The sequence below is a fragment of the Psittacula echo genome (genome assembly GCF_963264785.1).
Source record: "Psittacula echo genome assembly, chromosome: 2".
Classification (NCBI taxonomy): domain Eukaryota; kingdom Metazoa; phylum Chordata; class Aves; order Psittaciformes; family Psittacidae; genus Psittacula; species Psittacula echo.
In genome coordinates, this window is record NC_137737.1 from 36,607,869 (window position 1) to 36,630,781 (window position 22,913).

Sequence of the window (22,913 nt, forward strand, 5' to 3'; positions counted from 1 at the left end):
ATTAAGAAAAAAAAACAAAACAAAATCCAAATGCTAAAATTTTCTTTTATTGTGGTTTAAGTGGTTTTAAGTTCTGTTGCTTGTGTTTTGAATGACAAATGTATAGACAACATAGCTAAATTGGGCAATCTAGTCTGTAAATTATAAGCTTAGGTCACATGCCATTTGTTGGCTGACTGTTCCAAAGATCATATTGCAAAGCTCCATTTGCTCACTGTGCACCTTCTTCATATATGAAGCTTTTAAAAGTGGGTTGAAAGCTACACTGTGCAAATTTGACTACAGGGATTCTGCTGCCCTTGGCAAATGGCAAATATCCAACCCCAAAAACCTGCAATCTACTGTGAAAATATTTACTTAACAGTTTTCAACCCCAAACAGGCTTATATTGTATTTTTATTGCATCTACCTCTTGTGTTGGTAACAAATAACATTCAGGACATCAAGGCTATAGTATCTTACTTCTGAGGGTATTAATTCACAAATATTAAATGCTAAGTCTCAGAAATGCTAAGGAAAGTGTTTACAAAGTAGACAATGTAGAGAGAATTTCTGTTTCGGCTGAGGACTAACTCGGTGTGAAGAGACATTTCAGCAAACTCTATTCCTGAGGTAAGGATAAAATTTCATAAAACTACAGGACTCTGTGTGTGTAACACAGCTGTACATTAGAAGGTGGCTCCGTATCTAAGTCTGCCATTAATCTCCTGCTGACTTTGCTGAGTGAATTATTTCCTTTAGTGTCTTACAAGTTAGGTTGCAAGCTTTTGAAGGACTGTTATTCAGTAGAGGATTCATCTTCCATGTGCTGCAGTGGGGGTCTTCAGCCCTAGTCAAGTGATGCCCTTTCCTTGGCTGTATGAACCTGTAACCTTCCAAAGTCATCTACAGTTTAACAATATGACACTGAGCTCTTTATAGTACAGAAATCAGAGTCTTTCTAAGAATCCATCTGTTGATTCCTTGTCTTCTTTTTCATTCTCATATCTTTTTTTGGTCAGTAGGAAATGGAAGAAGAAGGGGGAGGTGGGAGGGGCATGGGAACAGCAGAATGCAGAACTATCCTGCCAGACCTCTTGTGTTTGATATCCACAGAAAAAAGAAGACCTTTGAAGTGGCTGGCAGTGGACTCAACCTTAAACCTGTAAAGTTAACAGAGTTTCCAACATCTGGATTTACCAGCCTATACTATTAACAGGTCACTGAGTGGTATGGTTTTGAGGGGGGCTTTCATACTGATCTTTATTAATGTGAGGAAATGCAGTAAGTCACGGTAGACAGAACTTACAGTTTTATACAGTACAAGGTACAGCTGGACAAAGGTGTAAGTTTTGGGCTCCAGTTGCTAGCACGGCATCAACACTCAGTAAAACAAGCACTGTGATACACAGAAAATGGGTGAGATTTAAAAAAAAAAAAATAAAAAGAAGGGAAGAAAAGGCAGATTTCAAGGACCAAAACATTACTGTTATGTCAGGCATGGCACTAATAGACAGCAAATATTCTGAATTTTAAAAGTACCTGAATTCCATCTGGGAATCTGGGAAGGCTTTGTAACAATGTGAAAGCAATATGAATCCTGCCAGCTTCACTGACTCATGCATCTTGACTTGTCTGAACTCAGAACAGTTTATGCTGCTGACCTTTAGTTAAGCAGGATTTTACCTCTCATGTACTGTTTTCCTCTTTCTTATGTTGGCATAAGCCTCTCTGGAAAAAAGGGATATATTCCCAAATGAAGGATTGCCAAGTGGTTCACCTGTTTTTCTCATTTAAACAGTAGTGCTTTCTCACGTATTCAACCATACAGGAAAAGTATCTCCACTTGGCAAACTTACTTGTGCCTAGCAGTCTCACTTTTGCCAGACTTTTTGTTTGTTGAATGAGTGGGCTGAATATATTCTGACAGTAGTGTAGTGTTTACTCTCTGTTCTAAAAACATGGAGAATACCTCACAGTAGGATATGGGATATGGCTTTCCAGGGTGTCCATGTGAAATATCTGTTATCCAGTCATTGCAAAAGAAACAAATTGCCCTTCAGATTTTTTTTTTTAATGAACTCACATTCAAGTTCTACCTCTCAGAGAAAATGTTGATCACAGCACACATGCATTATAAAGAAACACAAGCTAAAATTTATTATGCATAAGCACAGAAGAAAAAGCCAAATACCTGACACTGATTTTTTATTGATTTTTGTGTAAAACACATTCTATGGAAAAATAGATAAGAGCATCACTAATAATTTATAATAGCCCTGTTCAGAGACAGCACAAATTGCCAAACACAGCTACAAAGAGAATATTGCACATGGGAGACATCCTATGCTCACTGCAAGACACTGCCAGCAAGGCATCAGAAACAATACATAATTATAGAGATCATTGTTCAAGTCAGTTCGATGTGCCACTTATTTCAAAGGCTGTAATCTAATTAATTCAAGCAGTATCATATAATGATACAATATCAGTACTGCAACATTAATCATTACATTGACGGAAAGTACTACAGGATGAACAACCAAGAAATCAAAAACTTGTGTTAGGAGATGCACTGTCTGAAAGGAACTATGAATATGCATTCACTACCACTGCATATATGAAAATACTATACTGAAAAACTTGACCTATCTAATCTTTATGCACCTGATAGATTTAACTTTCAGAGGAAACCTGCAGAGAGGAAAGCTGTTTCCTAACTATATTCATACGTGTGAAATTTTATAGCCACTTGGGAACTCACTGGCTCATATTAATAATTTCCCTTAGTGCTAGTTGGGCAGCATGTATAGCTAATAACATATAGACACAAACAGACAGACGCTATTTTATAGATAAGTAACACCAAATGAAAGTACAAATGTACTCGTTCTTGTTGGCACATCATATAACGGACAATGTTGGAACAAAAAGTTAGATGTGGCACCAATTCACAGTAATCATTACCACAAGCTACACAGGCAAAGAACTTGCAAAACAATTACAAAATAATTAATATCTAAATAATTCAAGCACATGGGTACTTAATTAACTTGTATATGGTTGCCACAGTTAAAAATTTCAAGGTAAAATTAAACACACATATGGAATCTGTAATAGAACTGTATTTTAGACAATGTAAGAAAGGATACATTAATATCCAGAGAAAAAATAACCTGTTGCTAAATATATACAGATCTCTATTTTCTAAGATTATGTATAGTTCTGTATTACATATTAAGCACTATTTTTTGTTTACTGAACTGTAATGAAATTAAGTTTATTTCATTATTCATTTTTCATTAGGCAGTAAGCAATTTATATAAAGCTACACAAAAATAGCAGTCTATTCCTCAAAATATGTATTTATTCTCCTAAGTAACTAAGAAGACATGTAAATTAATTTAGTTGTTTATATTCAGGCAATCAAAAATAAACTTTAAGCCTCAGGTCTTTTTCCAGTGAGAAGGCCGAATGCGAGTTCTATAGAAATAAATAAAGATTCCTTACGTGACTAAACATATGCATGATATGATACATAATGTGTAGTAAACTTGTGAGAGTAATTTTACTTTCAGACTTAACAGTGTCTTGTTAGAGTGACTTGATCCTTATAGACTACAAAATATTAAATCACAAGTCAACTTGTTATTCCAGTTAGCAGTAAATAGATGCCCTAGCAGGAAACCATGTCTTATTGTAGCACAAATATTTCACAAAATGTCTTTATATATTTGAGCTAAAAATATAATCTATTTATTAATACTTCAATATTTCGACCTTTCAAGTAACTTATAAAATCAAAACACATTTTTAATTTTCTACACACACGGTTTGGAAAAAAGGACCAACACATAATTATCCTTTCCAGACACCTTTGGCAGCTCAAAATTTAACAGTTTAAACACTCATGAAGAAACTTAATGATGAAATAACTTTTTGCATAGGCTAGAGGGCCAATACATTTCTGTATATACTGTCAGTGGTTGCATTACAGTACAATATATATTGGCTTTGACAGGAATTTTTAATTACTTAGTTCTGTGACATTATCGCTATTGCATCAAATCAATTAGGTAACTGTAGGGAACAGCGGTGTTTATTGCCTATTGTACAGAAGTGTAGAGTTACTACAAAATAATAGCAGCATATTTAATTTTAAAACGTCATCAGATTCTCAACAGCAATGGTTTCTGCCTTTAATTTGTTCAGTAGTATGAAATTCTGCTCGTAGTTATACCATCCCATTCTAGTGATTTTAATCAGGTTTTGGGCACAGGACTGGGCTAGATTGCAGCATGGTATTTATCCCATTTCAATTCTCCATGACTTTGTGTATTCTGAGATTTTTAAAATTAACCTTATTTAAAGAATTGAAGCACAAATGCATAAGCTATATGTGGTTTCCCTTTGCAATAATGGAATAGGAAACAGGTCAGGAAATTCAGTTACATATAATTCTGCAAGCCTTTCAAGAAATGTACAGCCTTCTGTATTGGAATGGCAAAATACAGGCAAAACAAGTTAGAAGTTTTAATTGTCTCTTGCCTCTTGATTTGCAGCAATTCCAGAATACACACAGACTTAATGTGTAAGTTTTGGGAATATGAATACTACAATGAAAATAAAATTTTTGTAGATTTTTTTGAATTCAGAACAGCATGATCTCTTTAGATTTAGGTTGGTGTAACCATGGACAAAGTTTGAATCTCGATTCTTGTTCTGTGGAGCTGTTGGTTTCATTACAGAGATAGTGAGATTTACAGGACTAGTGATTTTTAAGGAGAAATTCAAGTTTAAGTACTGTATATTTCTGATGTATCCTACTGATGACAAATTCTTGCAAAGTAATAAATAATACGTGAAGGTCCAGCTAAGAAAGTCAGAGATCATCAGAGATCCTAGACAGTGCAAATATAGATAAGAAAAATATCATTTCATACAAGTAAAAAAAAATAGGACCAAATCCACATTCTGATTCACTGAAATAGAGGTTTTGCTAATGAAGCAGAGGCAGCCTGAAAGCATTAGTTGAGTTTGGCTATTTTGTTAGAGGAGAGTAGAACCTGACAAAGCAGTAGTAATAAGTAATTGTGAACGTTCTTTTGAATCTCACAGGAAATGCATATGACAAATTTTAGAGATAAATTCGTTTTTAAGTATAAGAATAATAATTCGTTTCTCAAAAATTCAGGCATATCCCAGAGACACTTGTAAAAGTAAGGCTTTCATATAAAAATAGAAGATTGAATTTGCACAAAAAGATATTAAGAATTTGAGACAGACTCTGGGAAATTCATATGTAATAACTGAAACTGCAGTGTAAAAACATATAGAACATGAATATTGTGATACTTCCCTGTTGTACCAACATATTGGAAGTTTCACATTGAAAATGGATTTTTATTGTTGCAGATTTCTCAGCTTTCTTTTTAACATTTTAAAATATTTCCTGATATTTTGAAATAATTCTAAAATAAAAAAATTAGTTGCTTGCACACATACCTGCATGTCTTTCTATATAACACAATTTTGAATTTTCATTATATGATGTATGGAAATAAACAGATGCCAAAGGTCTAAAATCTATGCAATACTTTGGAAAAAACAATCCTGTTAGTACAATACTATTCACTTATAAGATGTACAATTACACCATAATTGAAAGTGGTTTTGCATATTCAACTTGTGAAATGGTGTAAAACCACACACAAATAGATATATACTGTACATGTGCAATACATCATTAAAAATTAATTTGTTTCAAAACCTGATTATTTCCTAAATTATTAACTTTATTAGTCTATATTCTGAACTCACTAACCCAGGAGTGTGATTTTAATAAAATAAACACTGCCCAGAAAATGTGGCATTAATAAATAGCGCTCTGACAAATATGCTCTAAGTCAAATATCTGGAAAGCATGGTTATAATAAAATACTGTTGTGATAAGACTGTGCAAAGGAATATTAAAAATTCTGATTTCATAATAATCTGGCCTCTGTAACTCAAAACAAAAACACTTTTGTAGTAATCTGAAGTAGTAGTCTTCTAGTTACAGATTTCTCATAATTTGGTTGAGAGCTTGTACTGTACACCAAGCAAGTCCACAATGACTTTACTCCTACTTTAACTCAACTCCTACAAATACAAGTTTATGACGAAAAAACCTCCAAACCCAAACATCTACAACAGTGCCAACACATCACATCACAGTTATCCTTTCTGGAGAGAGATGTGGAGCAGACCCACTTACTTCTTCTATAACATGGCTTTTCTCCCATCCTCTTCGAATTCTCCTCAGTTTCCTACTTACACAAGGCAAAAGTGAAATGATCTTACCTAGAATTACAACGGAAGGCAGAACAAGGGCAAGAACAAAATTTGGTGGTGTATAAAATCTGTAATATTCTCCTTCAAAAGCTCTTTTCCATCCGTAAATCAGTACATGGAAAGTACTTATGAGCAGAGCGACGTATCCAAGCGTAGACTTTGATAAAAAAGAAAACAGGGGAAAAAGAAGAGATAATGGTACTTGGTCCTGACAGCTCTAACCCATTATTTTAACCCTTATATTAGACATTGTGTTAAAATCTCTTACCTATACGCTATTTTAAATGGGTAGTGTTTGGTTTAAAGTTATCATTCTGAAAACTATGGGTTGAACTGAACACTGATTTACAATGTGTCTCTGCTAGCATTTGTAGGCCTTAATCAAAGTTGAAACGAATATGTTTGCCCAAATTCTAAGTAGTGAAAGTCAACCTCAGGATATGTATGTGAATAAGGAACAATGCCAGTGAAGTTACTGGAACTACAGTTTCCCATTTCTTAACTGTGAGGGTAGATCACTTCCAAGATTTGTGATTCTTGAACAATGCAATTCTCCTGAAGGAAATCTGAGCCTAACACTCCAGATTTTTATCACTGAGGGGTGCAGTTCGCTTCTTTCTAGCAATGGCCTACATCTATTTGCCTGAAGTTAACGTAAACTGTCCTCACCTCTTGCCATCAGCTGTTGCCTGGTTGATGGGAATACCTGGACTGCCCGACTTGGGCATATGGCACAACAAAATGATGCAGTTAGTTTGTCATAAACAGGTAGTGCCTGATGGAATGTGAATTAGAAGGTTCCCAGAGCACCTTACAGAGGACCTCTTATATAAATCCAGAGCATGCCACAGACGGCAGTGTTAATAGGGGTCATTTGCCATTTCTATGAATGTGCCCTTTTAAGAATCCTGTAGCTGTGCTGTTCTGCAGACTCAAGTTAAATGTATTAACCTTGACTTTTCCAAACCATGATAAAAAAACCAACAACAGACTACTATGCTTTGAATTCTGATAGTGATCAAATGAAGAAAACCTCTTTTTGGCCAAAACTGTGTAATGACTAACTTGGTTGGAAAGCACTTGTAGAAAATTACAGAAACAGAATGAATATTAAGAAAGGTAACTGGCTATCAAGGTTTGGTTTCATTCCAGCAGAGAGGCAAATTAAAATTCATCCTAAGGGTCTATTATAGTCAGTGAAAGAATTAATTCTTTCTACTTCAAGAAGAACCAGTTTCTAGGAAGAGACGAATGCCTGAGCTAATACTACTTGCAAAGATTCACGGATGTAATGGTACGAAAAAGAAAATACTTTTGTTGATTTTTAGAGGTTGGCACCATGTTTTGTTTTCAACTTGCCAATACTCATGCACTTTTTTGCCAATGCTTTCAAAGCTATGTTGTATGTCTTAAGTATGCTGCAACCTTTTTTTGAAAAGAAAAATCTGCTCCCAAAATGTCCTATAAGAAACAGAACAGACAACCACTTGTAGATATAAAAATTACATATGCAGTATCTATACAGAACTTATGCTAAGAAATTTGGATAGCAAACAACACTATAAAACCTGATGTTTGAATATGTTATTGCAGGTTTTTGCTGGTATTACTGTCCTGAATTCATTGTTGTTGTATCACTGCCAGCAGGGAAGAAGGCACAACTGAATCACATCCCTCCCTTCTTTGTCAGGCTTACTGGTGAGAACTATACCAATTCTTGAAAAAGAAACTGGACGTAAATGTTATACAGACTCTTCCCAAAATAATAAAAAAATGAAATAAAAAATGCTTGTTTAATTTCCATATGCAAACTACAGTTTTAAGACATCTATATAGTCTTTCCATCTAATGGTCAAAATGGAAGCTAAGAGTTACATCAGTACATTTTGAACTAACATTACAAGGAAAAGAAAAATATACAATGCACCCCTATTAAGTTCATTTTTTTCCTTGTGGAAGGTTGCCATATGCTCCTTTGAAGTGTTGATAGAGCACGTACTAGTATGTACTGGACCATTTGAACTGCTCATCTAAAAATATGACAACAAAGACATTCCTATAGGAGCTTCTGCCAGCTACTGATGGTATTTTCTTCTACCAGGCCGTTAACTGCTGTATTTCTGTGCTGTACCTTTTGACAGTAATAACACCGCTTAGCTAAAAAGAGGATGTCCTCCACACAACTTAGCATTCTGAAGTATTTCATTTGTTTAGTCAGGGCAGATCGGCACTAGAAAATTCCATTAAGAACATTTATCCCAGTGTGCAGCTACTGACAATGAGTTTTCCAGAAATACAAGCAATTCTGCTTTTGTTTGCTACTTACGTAAAATGCCACTGCAGAAGGCTGCATCAGTACAAAACTTTGTTATAAAGACTTGATTTTTCTGTACCTGCAAATGTTCAAACGCTACAGCAATGTCTGTACAGGGTGGCCAGGACCGGACACAGGATGCTGACTTATCTAAGAGCAGAGGACTTCTGAAAGCAGCTAGAAGGGATACTTTTCCTTCACTGGTAAATTTACATTGATGAGTGAGTAGCAATAGCAGTTTTAAGTCATGGGAACCCTCTGTCTAAGCTCTAGGAGTAATGCTGGGAAAAGGGGAAGAGCATCTTTGGTTGCTTTGATTCTCTATTTCCCATAATACTGTGTTTTCTGCAAGCTAATTAGATTAGCACGTTTCCTGTGTACTTCCCTATCTTTTAGCTTAAAAGTTAGAGAAAAACATAGAGGAAAAGATGCAGGAGGAAAATCCTAAAATGTTACCAAGAAGATGTACATATACAGAGACACAATCTGCTGTAGGACAAATCTGCTTCAGGAATTTCTACCTCAATGGTCGAGTAGTTCCAAGCAATTTATATATACAAAAAGTATTTTCTAAAGCCTACATTATGCAAGGTATACTTCAGATTCCTCCAGTAACAGGATATTGCTAAACTTACCAACAGGCTGCAGCAATTCTGACTGGAATTTTACCCATACAATTGCTAAATACTCAGGCCTCATCCTTCTTTACTCTTCGGGAAAAGTATCCTATTGTTGTGGGAGAACCAAGGCAGGACAGCCCTTCCTCCATGTGTGTGCACAAGAAAAGTTTTAATGATACTTTTAATTAATAAAGGAAAGTTTTAGTCTCCAAAGAACTGTAGGGTTGTGCTAGCAGACAAAAGGAATGTCTACAAAAACATCAGCTTCCTACTATGCAAATGGCAGATTTGCACTGATTTTTGCTAAGAAATCTAAAGCTTAGCTTTCAAAGCCAGTTTGCTCTGCCCATCGCCACTTTGAGTGATGTGCTTTGGCCTTGAACTGTTAGACTGGAAAACAAAAGCAGTGGTTAGTTATGCTTGCATTATATAATTACAGTTTAACTTCAACTTCCTTCAGAAGACTGAAGCACGGGGTGCAGCACTGCTTGCAACAATGTTCTCCATTTCCATGTAGTTCATGTGAACGTTCAAGGACTGCTTTTAATGAATGTCTTTTTCTGTTTGCAGTGTGTTAGTTTAGGCTTGTTATTCTGCTTGCTTTGACAAAATATGAACTCTTTTTTATTTCTTGCCCATGTCTACCTTTGTTCCTTATCCAAATATGTTTAGAAAAGAAAGAGTACTTCAGCGGTGTTTAAGAAAACTGATGCATTACTTTATCATCCCCAGCTTCTTCCCCACGTCTTTGTTCAGAAAGCTCCAATTGCAGGTCATGTTAAGATGCGTGAAAAGTTTCATGTGAAATTTATATCACGTAGGGTCACCTACTCAGCAAACTCTTCATCACTGTCTCATTCTGTGGCTTCTTCATTTGGATGTCACGAGTGTTTCTTTCTGAATTGTGATGAAGTAATTAGATACTCGTTTTGTACAGTGGTCAGCTCTGTACTCCAGCCACTCCAAGTTTTCTGCTGGTCTCTTAGCTCCTGGTAGGGCTGACACAGTAACTTTCTTTTGCATCACTATTCAACTTTCTCACATCTCCGTTTACATTCATACTCTGAGGGAATGAGTGGAGCCTACACTGCTTCTCCTCTCAAAGTCCTTTTCCCATAATTAAGGTATTTTTCGGCACTGACAACCGTGTTGTGAAACTAGGCTACGTAAGATGAAGGCATCTCCAAAACAATTGGGGATATCAAAGACACCAGTGGTTTTTGGGCAAAAACATTCACAGCTGGGGTTTCTTTATGGTATTAGGCAGACTGTGGTAGAGACCTGCTTGAACTACTGTAGGTAGGGGAGATGCTGCTCAGGGCTTGTACTACTGGAACAAGGCTAGAAAACTGTTTGTACTGTATGTGTTAATAATCTGTTAATCCTAAACTCAGATTTTCTTAGTAGGACTCAAGACTGAGTATGTTGTAGCAGTAAAACTCTTTAGAAGAGGTCAGACCCTTATTTTGATGAGACTGCATTTACCAAGATGAGCAAGAAATAGCATGTTGTTCTCAGTGGGAAGTGCTAAGGGGATAAACTGTCTTAAGTGGGCTGACTGTCTGATGCCTCATCTGTCAGACGCAAGGCAAGTTCAGCAATTACTCTAGCAAATCATCTGAGATTCAGGACTAAAGCTAGAGATACATTGTTCTTCCCAGCACTGAGATGGTGGACTAACAGTTCAATTGTTTGAAATGAAGGAAATTAAGTTAAAATTCACTTCATCATATTGCACTTCAGTAAAGAAAAATATAAAAGGCGTTAAGCATTATGATGTTTTATCTGTTCTTGCATACTGGGTACAATGAAGCTTGTGCAGAAATGGAGCCTCCTTTTACTTTAGTAAGGGATCACTGAAAGTCTGTTTTCTGACTGAATAAAGCAAGAGGACTTTTTTGAAGGGCAAGTAACTAAATAAAGAACAACGTACATCCTGAGAAGTAATTAATGACAAAGTAAAATATATTTGCTGGTCATTAACTGTTAGTAGTTCAGTATTTTTTGTGAGAAAAAATTGGAAATGATCATAATTAATTACCAATACCAGTTCTTTTCAGTATGTATCAACTGTAACCTCTAGAGCAAACAACTTGGTCCAAATCAAATTCCTGAAACAGATGATTGATTTAAGTTCATAACTATTTAAATTTGGAACTATTTTGACTTTGTTTACAGTGGAAATAACTGCAGTAAATCTGACACAATAAAAATGCCACTGTAGACACATCACGATGCGATTATTGTGTGGGTTTTGACTCAGACATGCAAGCTGGAAATTTGAAAATCTGAGTAAGGAAAAATAAGACACAACTGCTGGGTTTGTGGCTGGAAGTTATTATTGTTTAAAGGCATCACTTCACTCCCAAGTGAATACATGTTTTTGCTTTTGCACTGATTTACATCATCCAACAGCAGTACTATTGTTTCCTTCCACAGAGAACTTTGGATGGCAGGGATGTTGCAACAATAAAAAAATGGGTATTGACCCCCTCTGAAGGCTCAAAAACATGGGCATGAATAAACAGTTCTATCAGGGGAACTCCAATTTGAAAAATTTTTCAGCCAACTTTTTGTACACCTACTCAGAGTGTTCCACCAACAGAAACCCTAGGGGAAGGGAAGACATTACAGACAGAAGATTTCTGACAGGTACAGCCAAAGAAGCATTCCTCATCACTCCCTTTAAAATGTATATTATGAAGCACAACCCAAGTCCTGAACAGTTAAGTCAGTACTTGCATTCTGAAGGTTGGAATTTGTACAGTGACAGGTCTAAGAATTAGGTACTATTATTACAGTGACTGTGTTGAAAAAAAGTTAATCAGAAAAGAGACAGTTAAGATTAGAGTACTGTCTCCAAAGTCAGAGAACAAAACAACAAAACCCAAAACTGTGTGTATACACTTGCGAAATCTATCACAAGACTGAATTCTAATAAAATTATTTATCACAAGTCTGAATCCTAGTAAAATTTCTTATCATTGACTGCTACCTAAAACTAATGGCAATTTTGTTTGGAAGCAAACATTAGGCTGTTTTTTAAAGCCTGTATTTGTCAGTATTTTGGGCTGATCAGGTCTGCATGCTGTAGGTATTTATCTAAGGAAGGAGGGTGGCAGAAGACATGCCAAGACCTGGAAAAGCCTCTGTTTTAATAAACAAAGCTAGCAGGTATTTTCAGCTAATAGGAATAACACAGTTGAGAGCTGTATTAATTTGCACACAGTGGAAGGGAAGCAAAATTGAATGGCTGTCAGAGGCCTGTGCAATAAAAATCCTGCAGGACAAATTAAATCTTCAATTTTAACAGTTGTGTGCATCTACATATAGTAGCATCTCATCAAGATCATTGCCTTTAGTGAGTTTGGCCAAATTTATCTAATTTGAATTCATCAAGAAATTGTAACAAGGGAAAAGGAATAGATTAATGCTCATTTGGTCTTAGCTATGTGATTATTTAAGACCAAGAAGTGTGAAATGCAAATTCCCATTCTAATACTCATGAAATGCTTTATTACTTTCATGGTAATATATCTGCTGAGTAAGGATATGTTGTTTTTATTAACTTACCAGAGAGAAGGGAAAAATAAGCTCTCATCATGTTGCAAAGTGCTTTTGTTCATCATCATATCATCAAGGAATTCTTGTTAACAACAAAATCCCCTTATTTAAAAAGTAACCCACCTGAATGAAACTGAACTCCCTCCAGTTTAAGGCACTGTTTACTGAAGGGATGGAAGTTACTGCCAACAAAGCAAGCAATCCAAGACTCATTATTCCAAAGGAGATATACATTTCAATTCGCCACACTTCTTCCTCATTCCAAGAATTTTCAACATTTGCATGAACCTGATGAAAGAGCAGAAAGGAAGCACTTTATTCTAGAAAATATTAAAAATATCACAGAAGTTATTTTGCTGAGTAAAAGTCTACAGTCACAGGACAACTATAAAATGGGGTCAAATATTTTAGAGGTTTCCTCATGTCTTGGAGAAAAACAACTATTCCCTTGCCACCTGTATTGGCTCTTGTTAGATTAGATTAAGAATATGTTAAACATGGAAGCTTAAATGAGTTGTTAAAAGAAAATTTAACATTATATACTATTTATAACAAGTATGTTATAAAACCAGATAAATCTGTGTATTGCTATATGCTATAGAAAAGTAACTGTGTTCTTCAGACCCTGGAAACTTAAATTCTGTAACATAAATTGGGTGAACCAGCAATTTGTTTTTAGTTTGTAGCATTTAGAAATAGTTTAGCATCATTTCCTGGCTTTGCTTCAGCTCCCTACGCTAAGTCAAAGTTACCTTGCCTATTTCACTGCTGACATCAGATACATCCAAGATTGTTCTCACTGGAGAGCTTTAACAGAAAAAAAGAAATAACTCAGGTCCTTAACAATTGAGAGGCTTGGATATTTAACCAGCTTTCCACTTTCAGGTGAACTATTGTAATACGGCATGGCTTTAAAGAGGCTGACCAAGAGTATTAGAAAGTAAGAATTTTACAATATTATTAAACCCAAGATAATTTCTTAGTAAAAGTATCAGTGGGTCCTTTACTAATACTAAGTGTGAACAATTACAGTTTCTTGCTGCTTTTTAATAGTTTTGCTCTTCCTGCCTTTCTCTTCAGTTCAGTTTTTCATGATACCCCTTTTAGAATTTGTGGACCCAAACCCTGCTAATTTGTTCCATTTGATTTGATTTCCTTAGTTTGCTTTTCTATCGGTTCCATCACATCTCTATTTCCTGCAGATTTTATGTGCTGAATGACAATGTTGTTTTTCTGGCAATGCTGCTTTTCTGCTACTTTAGAAGTGACAATAAGCTACCTCAGTGACAAACAGGACATCAGACCCTTTTCTAAAGGATAACAGATTTATCAGAGATTGTTTCAGGGTTATGCAAGAGCAATTGCTCCTGAGAACTGTGAGTCAATCTCTATTGCCTGTAATAGATGATGTTCACATATTTTTTAATGAATATTTTTACCAGTGGTCCAAAAATGTTACAAAGTAACAGCATTTTTATTTTGTAAACACCAATGTATCTGTAAACATTATTACATTATCTACCCTTATACTTTTCACACTTGTAAATGCATTTATGATATACATACTTCCCCCATATGTTATGTATACCTAGAGAGAAATGTACCTCAGAAGTTTGCTGCTGTTGCTCTTATCCTGTCTATCCTACATTCTCCTTGTGTACATTACTATCAGGGGTTTAAGTAGGACACATCCTTGATTCCTGCTACCACACAAACTTGACTGTAACTTGATGCACGAGGTGAGCACAATGTGTAAGTTTCTTTTAGTCTCCTGTCTTATTTGACACTAGCTATGCATAAGATAACCCATAACATTCACCACTGAAAACAGTGGAACAGGTTAAGAAAACAAGCGTATTGTATTCATGAGCCATACGTATACAACCAAGGCATTTTTGGCTCACTGAACTAAAGTTTGTCTTACCTGTTGGTATGCCATATTGAGGAACAAGTATCGCTCCGATCTCCTCATAGGTAAGCAGAGGCTGTATGCCACATGCACTGTTGCAAAGAAAAAACTGAGCAGTCCAAGCTGCTTTCGACACTGGAGCCAGTTGTCCAGCCAAAGTGGAAATCGCCTATACTTAGTACCATAGTAAAGCTGATAAGCAGCTGCAATAAGTCCTGGTAAATACACTAGAGAAAGTAAAGTGATAGCAACAATTGGTAGAGTCTTGTTCACAATCTCAATGGGGATCTTGTAAAAGTCACTCTGCTGATTTTTCACGTATGGATGGATTACATCTCTGACGAAGGAATAGATGAAGAAAAATGTTGCCAGGCTAATGGCAATCAGTACAGGCCCCTTCCACAGTGTGAACAGTTGCAGAGGTAAGTTTTCAATCTCTCGTGAAGATGACAATGCCCCCAAATCAATAGGAATAAAACTGAGCTGGCGGGCAAGCTCAATAACTTGATGGCGAGCCTGAACATTGTTACTGCATATATAGACCTGTTGGGAAAGTCAAGTGAATCATCTGTAGTCAGAGAGAGACTCAAAGGGAAAAACCCACCCAAACCACAAAAAAAACCTTAAGGGCCTCCAGGTCAAGAGAACAGCACTACTGCTGAATTGTACGCTGCTGTCTCAGTTTGTATCACCAAGAGAGAATGAAACTACATACAAACCCAGCTAAAGTGAAACTATGCACACTAATTTAGCAACAAAGTAACCAAAATGAAATCGGCTTCTTCTTGACTGCAGGATGCCCTGATAATCAGTAAATTGAACCCCACTCCCCACTTCCCACAAGATGTCTACAGGACTGTACTGAACTTGAAACAATGGCTACAAGCATTTCAGAAGATCACGAGTATTTCAAAAACACCGGAATCTTGAATAATGACTCCAGAATAGCTGTCCTGTAAACAGAATGCAGAAAACTCTGTATTCTCTCCATGTATAACAATTTTAGCTTAATTTCATAGAAATGCACTGCTCCAAAGTAAAGGTCCTTTAAAATTTACAGTGGGGCATAGTTTGCCCAACACTGTTTGCTGACCATCTGCTTTAGAGCAAACGTGATCCCTTTTGACAGAATTACTTATAATGCAGTGCTATTCTGAAAGGGGACAAAAACAATATAATGAGGATATTTTTTAAATTATGCTAATTATGTATCAATTGCATTCCTTTTAAAATCTACCTGAAGTGCCAGAAAACTCAATTTAGCCCCCAGCAGTCATGTTATACCAGCCATTTCTCATGTGTTTCTCAGAGTCCAAAAAGCCATGAAGTGCTGGGTTCTTGCGTAGACTTAAATCCTTTCTATCACATCAGCAAAGCATGAAAAACATCAAGGTGCCTTTTCTATATGCAGGATGGATTTGGGGAACATACTGGGAAGGAATTTGAACATGATGTTCCCAAGTAGTCCTGGATCAAATGAATGATCACTTAGAAACATATGTGCCTCCTTCTGCTTCCCCATATTTATGATCTTGGGACATTCTAAAAGCTAGATAAATTCTTTCATTCACTTTGCCGTTACGCTGAGCAAGTGCATTTTTAGAACAGCTGACTCCCAAGCCCTTTGATCAGGACCTCAGATTTCTGGGCATCTCTTTCAATAGCTCATGCCATGTAAATCAATATTGAAATTAAAATACTCTGGGGAAGGCTGCTTCTATCGCTGTACAGAGCATAAGGACAAAAATTAATATATTTCCTACAGAAGACACTAAGACCCAACTCTTCTCCTCTGTCCATAGTCATCTGAAGGTCAACTACCTAGTTTAAGCTACTATCCACATTTCCTCTGCAATAAACAGGTATCCCAGGAAACAATTTGGACCACTTACTCTATGTATCTTACAGTGGAATGAACTAGACTCTGAAAGTTTTAGTAGCCAATAAAAGCTAAACTAAAGGCCCAGAATTTCAGGCATGCTATGTCAAGCAGGATGAAACCCATGAATTCTGGCTGCTTCCATTCAGTTCCTGTCATTTCCATCTTATAAAGAAGTTACATTAATACAAATATAACATTTACCTGTCTGCTGGCATCCTTTGGTCCTAACTGCAGTGACCAAGCTGAAACGACATTGAACCCTTTGACAACCAGGGAATCTGGGAAAAGTGATGCCAAATACTCTGCATTGGAGTCCGGATATTGATCTATTCTTGTATTATTGCTGACATCAATCAGAATTTTACCAGCGAGTAAATGTTTGAGGTCCCACAAAGAGGCGTAATGTTCTCTGTGTATGGCTACAAAAATGATGTTTGTTTTTGCTACTGCATCTTCATGGTGAGTGACATCAACCACATGGGGAAAGAACTCAGCAGCAAGTTTAGGATTTCTGCTTCCTACAACTATGTGGTACCCGCATCTGATAAGTCTAATTGTCAACGACTTCGCGAAGTCTCCGCTTCCAATGATGCCTATTGTGATCTTACGGGCATCCTTGATGCCATTGGCAACATTTGGTAGAAAAGTTTCATTGAGGTTCTTAGGACTTCCCATCATAGAGATTGATTCCATACTTCCAAGACACCACACTTACAATGATTTCTTCTGAGAAAAAAACAAACAAAACAAAACAAGCAACAAAAGGAAAAATTTAGCATAATACAATTTTATGAGACATCAGAATCCATAAACATCTCTGTGAGCAAAATCTGTGGTTCTAAGTTTCATGTTTTATTTTCTCCTTAATAAAGTATATGCAAATAAATTTTGTAAAAGGAGAAACATAAAATACTTCAGGCACTTCAATAATACAGAAGTAAATTACAATTTTTCCATCTTCTATTCCTATCTGCCACTGGAATACTGGATCACAAGATAACCCTGTGCTCCTGAAACTAATGGTCAATGGGATAATAAGATACATGTAAAGAATCCTGGATAATCATGAAAAATATTAGAAGATAGAGATAGCTGGCCTGTGGACACTGAGTTCAGGGAAGCTGAACTCCATTAAAATCTTATGCAGGTTATTATTGTGGTATCCTATATTGGCCAGGATGGAACGGATGCAAAAATCTCAAACCTGCAAATGTCATTGTACCACCATGACAGACATCCATCTGACATACCTGTCAGCCTAGGAGATGGGCTGCCCACAAGTATCCATTGGCAAAGACAACTTGCCAATTTCAATTGCCTTGAAATTTGTAAAGTCCTATTCATGAGATCACCAATGACACTGCTAGGTCAGACTTCTAGGTCTGGCTATGGATGCATAAGAATTAACTGTAGGTGCAAAGGTAAGGATTCAAAGCTGGAGGTCAAAAATGAAAATAGAATTTTCCAACTAAGCAGAGAAGATAAACCCGAAGACAAACACATGGGAAAGCATTCCGTGAAGAGCTAAAGGCAGGAAGAGAGAGAGATTTCACGCAATAATAAAAAAGAAGAGAGTTTTAGGACTGAAATTCAGTGCAGTAAGGGAGGCTTTGAAGAACAGATGCTAAGGCTCACAGAAAATTAAAAGAAATACTGCTATAGCTTTGGAGAGCAGAGTTCACAGAACTGCAGTATAGCTGTAACGAAGACAGACATAAAAACCCCAGCAAAACATTCCCCAGGAGGGAAGTTTTCACCTGAAACCACAGTTAAGACCTAAGTGGTTCTGCACTGTAGAACAGGAATGAGTTCTGAAAATGAAGGAAGCAATGAGGAATGGCAGGCTAAGAAGAAAAGAGAAATCATGAGGTTACTTTCTTGGGAGCTATTCCAGACCACATGCAAAAGAGGAGCTGAATGAACCTTTTCATAAGCCACCATGGATTAAGCATGAACAGGGGACTTTATGCAGCCATCAGCTAGGAATACAGAATGTGTGGTGAACAACCTTCCACAATTCAAAGTAGCTTTGCGTTTCAGAAGTTGGAGGAAGCTACTTAGAAGAACGGGCGCTTTTCATTTTACCTTTGACTAGAAAGGAAGAACTCACTGGAACTGGACTGAGACTCTACATATGGAAAGCAATAGTGACAGTGACCACAAAACCACTATTCTAAGAAAAGATTCTGACAGTGAATCTTTCTGGCAGAAGCAGACCACACAGATTTTCATGCATGCACTGAAAAAACATTGATTTCTTTCTTATCACGTGACCTGAAATGTATCTAACACATGACCAAACTACCAGTGTTTCCTGAACCATGATGAGTTCACATCTAGGAACATAATAAGAATAGCTGTATTTTGATCACATAAGAGATATACATCAACTAGATATGACAGAACACGCATGCTTCCACCACATGACTACAGAGGCCCACTTTAGCTCATGCCATGTGATGTGAAGGTGCGGCAAAACTTTGAGATAGAAAGGGAACCACCATGAAGAAATGGGCTACCAGTGCCCTTTAACCATACTGCAGTCTACTTCCAGTTTTTCTCCAAAAGATCCTTTGGAGAGTGGGCATCAAGATTTGAACATGTGGAATTGCTCTGGTGACTGGTTCTCACAGAACCAATCATGACAAAGTTTCTCACTGTGCATTCTAAGGAAAGTAGAGTGTGAGGAACAGAATAACAGACTTCATAAAAAAAACTCAGGGGATAGGCGGACATGACTTTGGCAAGTAATTTAAGAGATGGAAGGGATCAAAGAGCTGGCAGGTGCTGAAAGGGACTATATTAAATGCACAATAACAATTTCAGTATCACAGTATCACAGTATGCTAGAGGTTGGAAGGGACCTCAAAAGATCATCTAGTCCAATCCCCCTGCCAGAGCAGAAACACCTAGATGAGGTTACACAGGAATGTGTCCAGGCGGGTTTTGAATGTCTCCAGAGAAGGAGACTCCACAACCCCCTTGGGCAGCCTGTTCCAGTGTTCCGTCACCCTCAATGAGAAGAAGTTTCTTCTCAAGTTTAAGTGGAACCTCTTGTGTTCCAGTTTGTACCCATTACCCCTTGTCCTATCATTTAGAGGACAGAAAGCATATAAGACTGTTTTAACTGCATTGGAAGAGCTTTAATAACCTAAAAAAAAAAAAAACCACAAAAAAAATAAAAAAAAAATTAGAAGGTGGGTATGTGCATGGCTAAGTAACAGTATAAAGAGACAGTGGTATCATGTAGGGATAAAATCAGAACAGCAACAGAACAGAAATGAATTATAAATAGTGAATGACATGAAAGGCAACAAGTAAAGGTTCCATAATACAATAAAAGACAGGAGGCAAGGTTTATAACTTCACAGGAAAAGGAACAAATTATAGGTGACACAAAGTAGGACAAAGTGTTAAATGTCATCTTTATTTCAACCCTCAGCAGAAAGGTTAACTGTGAATAGATATTTACTGAAATTCCATTTACAGGGAGACAGAAGGTGAGGTCAAAGTGGGAAAAGGTAAGTTAAGAGTAAAGGTTAAAGGTAAGATAAATATTTTCAAGTCAGCAGATCCTTATGAAATGCTTAAATGCTTAAAATGACGATTGAAGTGACATCTTGAGAACTCAAGAGAGAGCAAGAGAGACAGACTAGCATGTACCTTGAAAAGAGGGGAGGGGAACTGAGGAAAGCAAAAAGTTGTTAGCCTAACTTCAGCCTCTGGAAAAAATTTGCATCAAGTTACTGAGCAAGCAATTTGTAAATAGATGAGAAGCAGATGATAAGAACTAGCTAAGGTGGGTTATTCAGTAGCAGACTGCAACAAACCCTTTTTTATTCTTTTACAAAATACCTGGCTTCACAGACGCAAAACAGAGTAGTAGTGACATAAATTTGACATCTGCCCTTAGATAAGCTAAGAAAACACTACAGAACTATGTCAGCCAGAAGGTGACACAGATGGGAAAACCAGCTCTTGGAAAAACAACTACTGGAGAAGAAGCCTGAACGCATGCAAACCCGGGCAGTCACTGAACCTGCGAGCACCCGCTCTGGCGTCAGTTTACGGGGCGCGGACTGAGGCGAGGCGCTGGCCGGGCGCAGGCCGGTCTCCCCCCGGCAGGCTGGCGGGTGGCAGCGCGGTGCGGGTGTCTATCCCTGAGGAACTCGACGGGGCCCAGGTCCTGGCCAGCATCTCCAGCTGCAATGACAACATCACCCATAACAAGAGCCGCGACCCCACCGCCCGGCCGCTCGCCGTCCCGCCTCCTCCGTAACCCCGGGCAGAGCCGGGGCAGCGCGGCCAGGCCCGGCCGCCGCGGGGCGGGGACAGCCCGGCTCCGCATCACCGCTACGCACCCGGCTGCCCCTCACGGCTGATGGGGGGCGGCCGCACCCAGCCCCGCTGCCCGACCCACTAGGGTCGGGGGCTGCCAACACCGCCAGGCCCGCCAGAGCCCGCTCGGAGACAGGGACAGCTGCGGCGGGAGTCCAACGCCACAGCGATGGGCAGCGGGGAAAACCTGCGGAGAGACGGTGCACACGGCCGGCCCGCGGGGGCGCCCAGCGGGGATGGAGCCCCTCCTGCCCCGGCCCCAGAGCCGCTCACCTCCACCCGCCCGCCTGGAGGACCAGCGCCGTCACTTCTCCGCCTCAGACTCCTGCCCGCAGTGGCTGGCTGGCTGGCGGGCGGGCGGGCGGGCAGGAAGGCGGTGCCTCTCCTACCGCTGCGACCCGCCCCCTGCGGCCGCTCCTACGCCGCTGCCAGGCAAGCACCAGCGCGCTGCCGCTGGGGCTTGAGGCGGCGGTGGGGTGGCGGTCCTGGGGGTCTGCTGCATGTGGGGAAAGAGGGAAGGCGCGGCCGGGCCCGCGCTGCCCTTGAGCTCGGCACCCAGTCACTGCCCTCCCGCCACAACTCCCTCAAGCCTGCGCAGCACCCCCAGATTCGGGGTCCCGCTGACCCAGCGTTGAGACCTCGTCTGTCCCCAGGCGAGCTCACGGCCTCGAGTGCAAAACGCAGCTCTCCTCCTGGGCCCCTGCCCTCATCGGCTGCTCCGGTCCAGGTGTGTTTTTCAGCGGGAGCTCTCCTCAGGCTGATTTTCCTTGTTCTGTCCTGGCAGAAGTGCGATGCTGGCCCGCAACCAGTACCCACTGCAGGGCCAGGGATGGGGAATCATAGTCATGGAATCACAGAATGGTTTGGATTGGAGGCGACCTTCAAAAGTTATCCAGTCCAACCCCTCTGCAATGTGCAGGGACATCTGTTGCCCAGAACCACATCCAGCCTGGCCTTGAATGCCTCCAGGGATGATGCATCCACCACCTCTCTAGGCCAGTGTTTCACCACTGTCAGCATAAAAAAGAAATTAATTCCTGGTGGGTATTGGATGTGCCTGCAGCCCAGGCTGGCTTGCTCTGGTGTAGGTAGCAATCAGGTGGCTCCCCGGTACTCTGTGTACTTGTTATACAAAATTGTCATTATAACAAGTGTTATACAAAATGAGAGAACATACAGGGTTCAGCCACAGAAACACAAAGCTAAAGTCCAAGATCTGAATTCTGTGTTGCTTGGCCAAGGAAATTTCCAGCTGAAGATGAATGGAGCGTTTTCCTGAAAAAGTGTAGCTTCTGATTTACCAAATAAATTCCATCTTTCCTTAAGCTGTGCTGTATATATAACAATTTGTAACCCTCATCCCTTTGTGTTTTACACATTTAAAACTGACCAACATGCATAATAATGTATGTCTCTCATGCTGCAGCAAAAAACTAATATGTGCACAGATGTTTGAAAGCAGCCTTATGATTGCAGTGATACACTGAACATACCTGTTTTGATCTTTTGTGTGTTCATGCTGGCTTGTTTCTGTAGTGCTTTAACTGAGGACTTCAGCAGAATAAAACATATAATTAATTCAAACATTTTTTTCAATACAAAATCATGAACAAGCGTACCATAGAATTTGAAAAGAGAGCTGAGCTGAGAAACTTTTCCTTTGTAGTTCAGAGGGCATTTCCCCCCAATTATTAAATAAGTCATTTTCCTGACATTGAAAACATGTATTTCTACAGTATTTTTAAATTTGGTAAACAGATGCGCAGAAAACCTGTTGACTGATTTCCCAAACTGCATTTTCACTCCCAGACAGTGAGAACAGGGTTGATACTCCATAGAAGCCAGTGGAAAGGTGAGTCCATTGACACACTACTTAGAACTGAATTGGCCCTTTCCATGGTGAGAACTATTTCAGCCCTCCAGTTCCTTGTTCTAATGTTCTTCTTTTCTTTGCTGTTGATTCAAAAACCATCA

At 38.7% G+C, this 22,913-nt stretch overlaps 1 protein-coding gene across 1 annotated transcript; it reads right to left on the reverse strand.

Annotated features, from left to right (window-relative positions):
* Positions 1-6,184: 6,184 nt before the first annotated feature.
* Positions 6,185-17,333, reverse strand: STEAP2 (STEAP2 metalloreductase; the record flags this gene model as incomplete). Its single annotated transcript, XM_080639628.1, has 4 exons — positions 16,803-17,333; positions 14,735-15,262; positions 12,934-13,098; positions 6,185-6,469 (listed from the first exon to the last, which is right to left on the reverse strand). Exons 1-4 carry the CDS (start codon positions 17,292-17,294, stop codon positions 6,185-6,187), a joined length of 1,470 nt encoding a protein of 489 aa, XP_080495754.1. The 5' UTR covers positions 17,295-17,333.
* Positions 17,334-22,913: the final 5,580 nt, after the last annotated feature.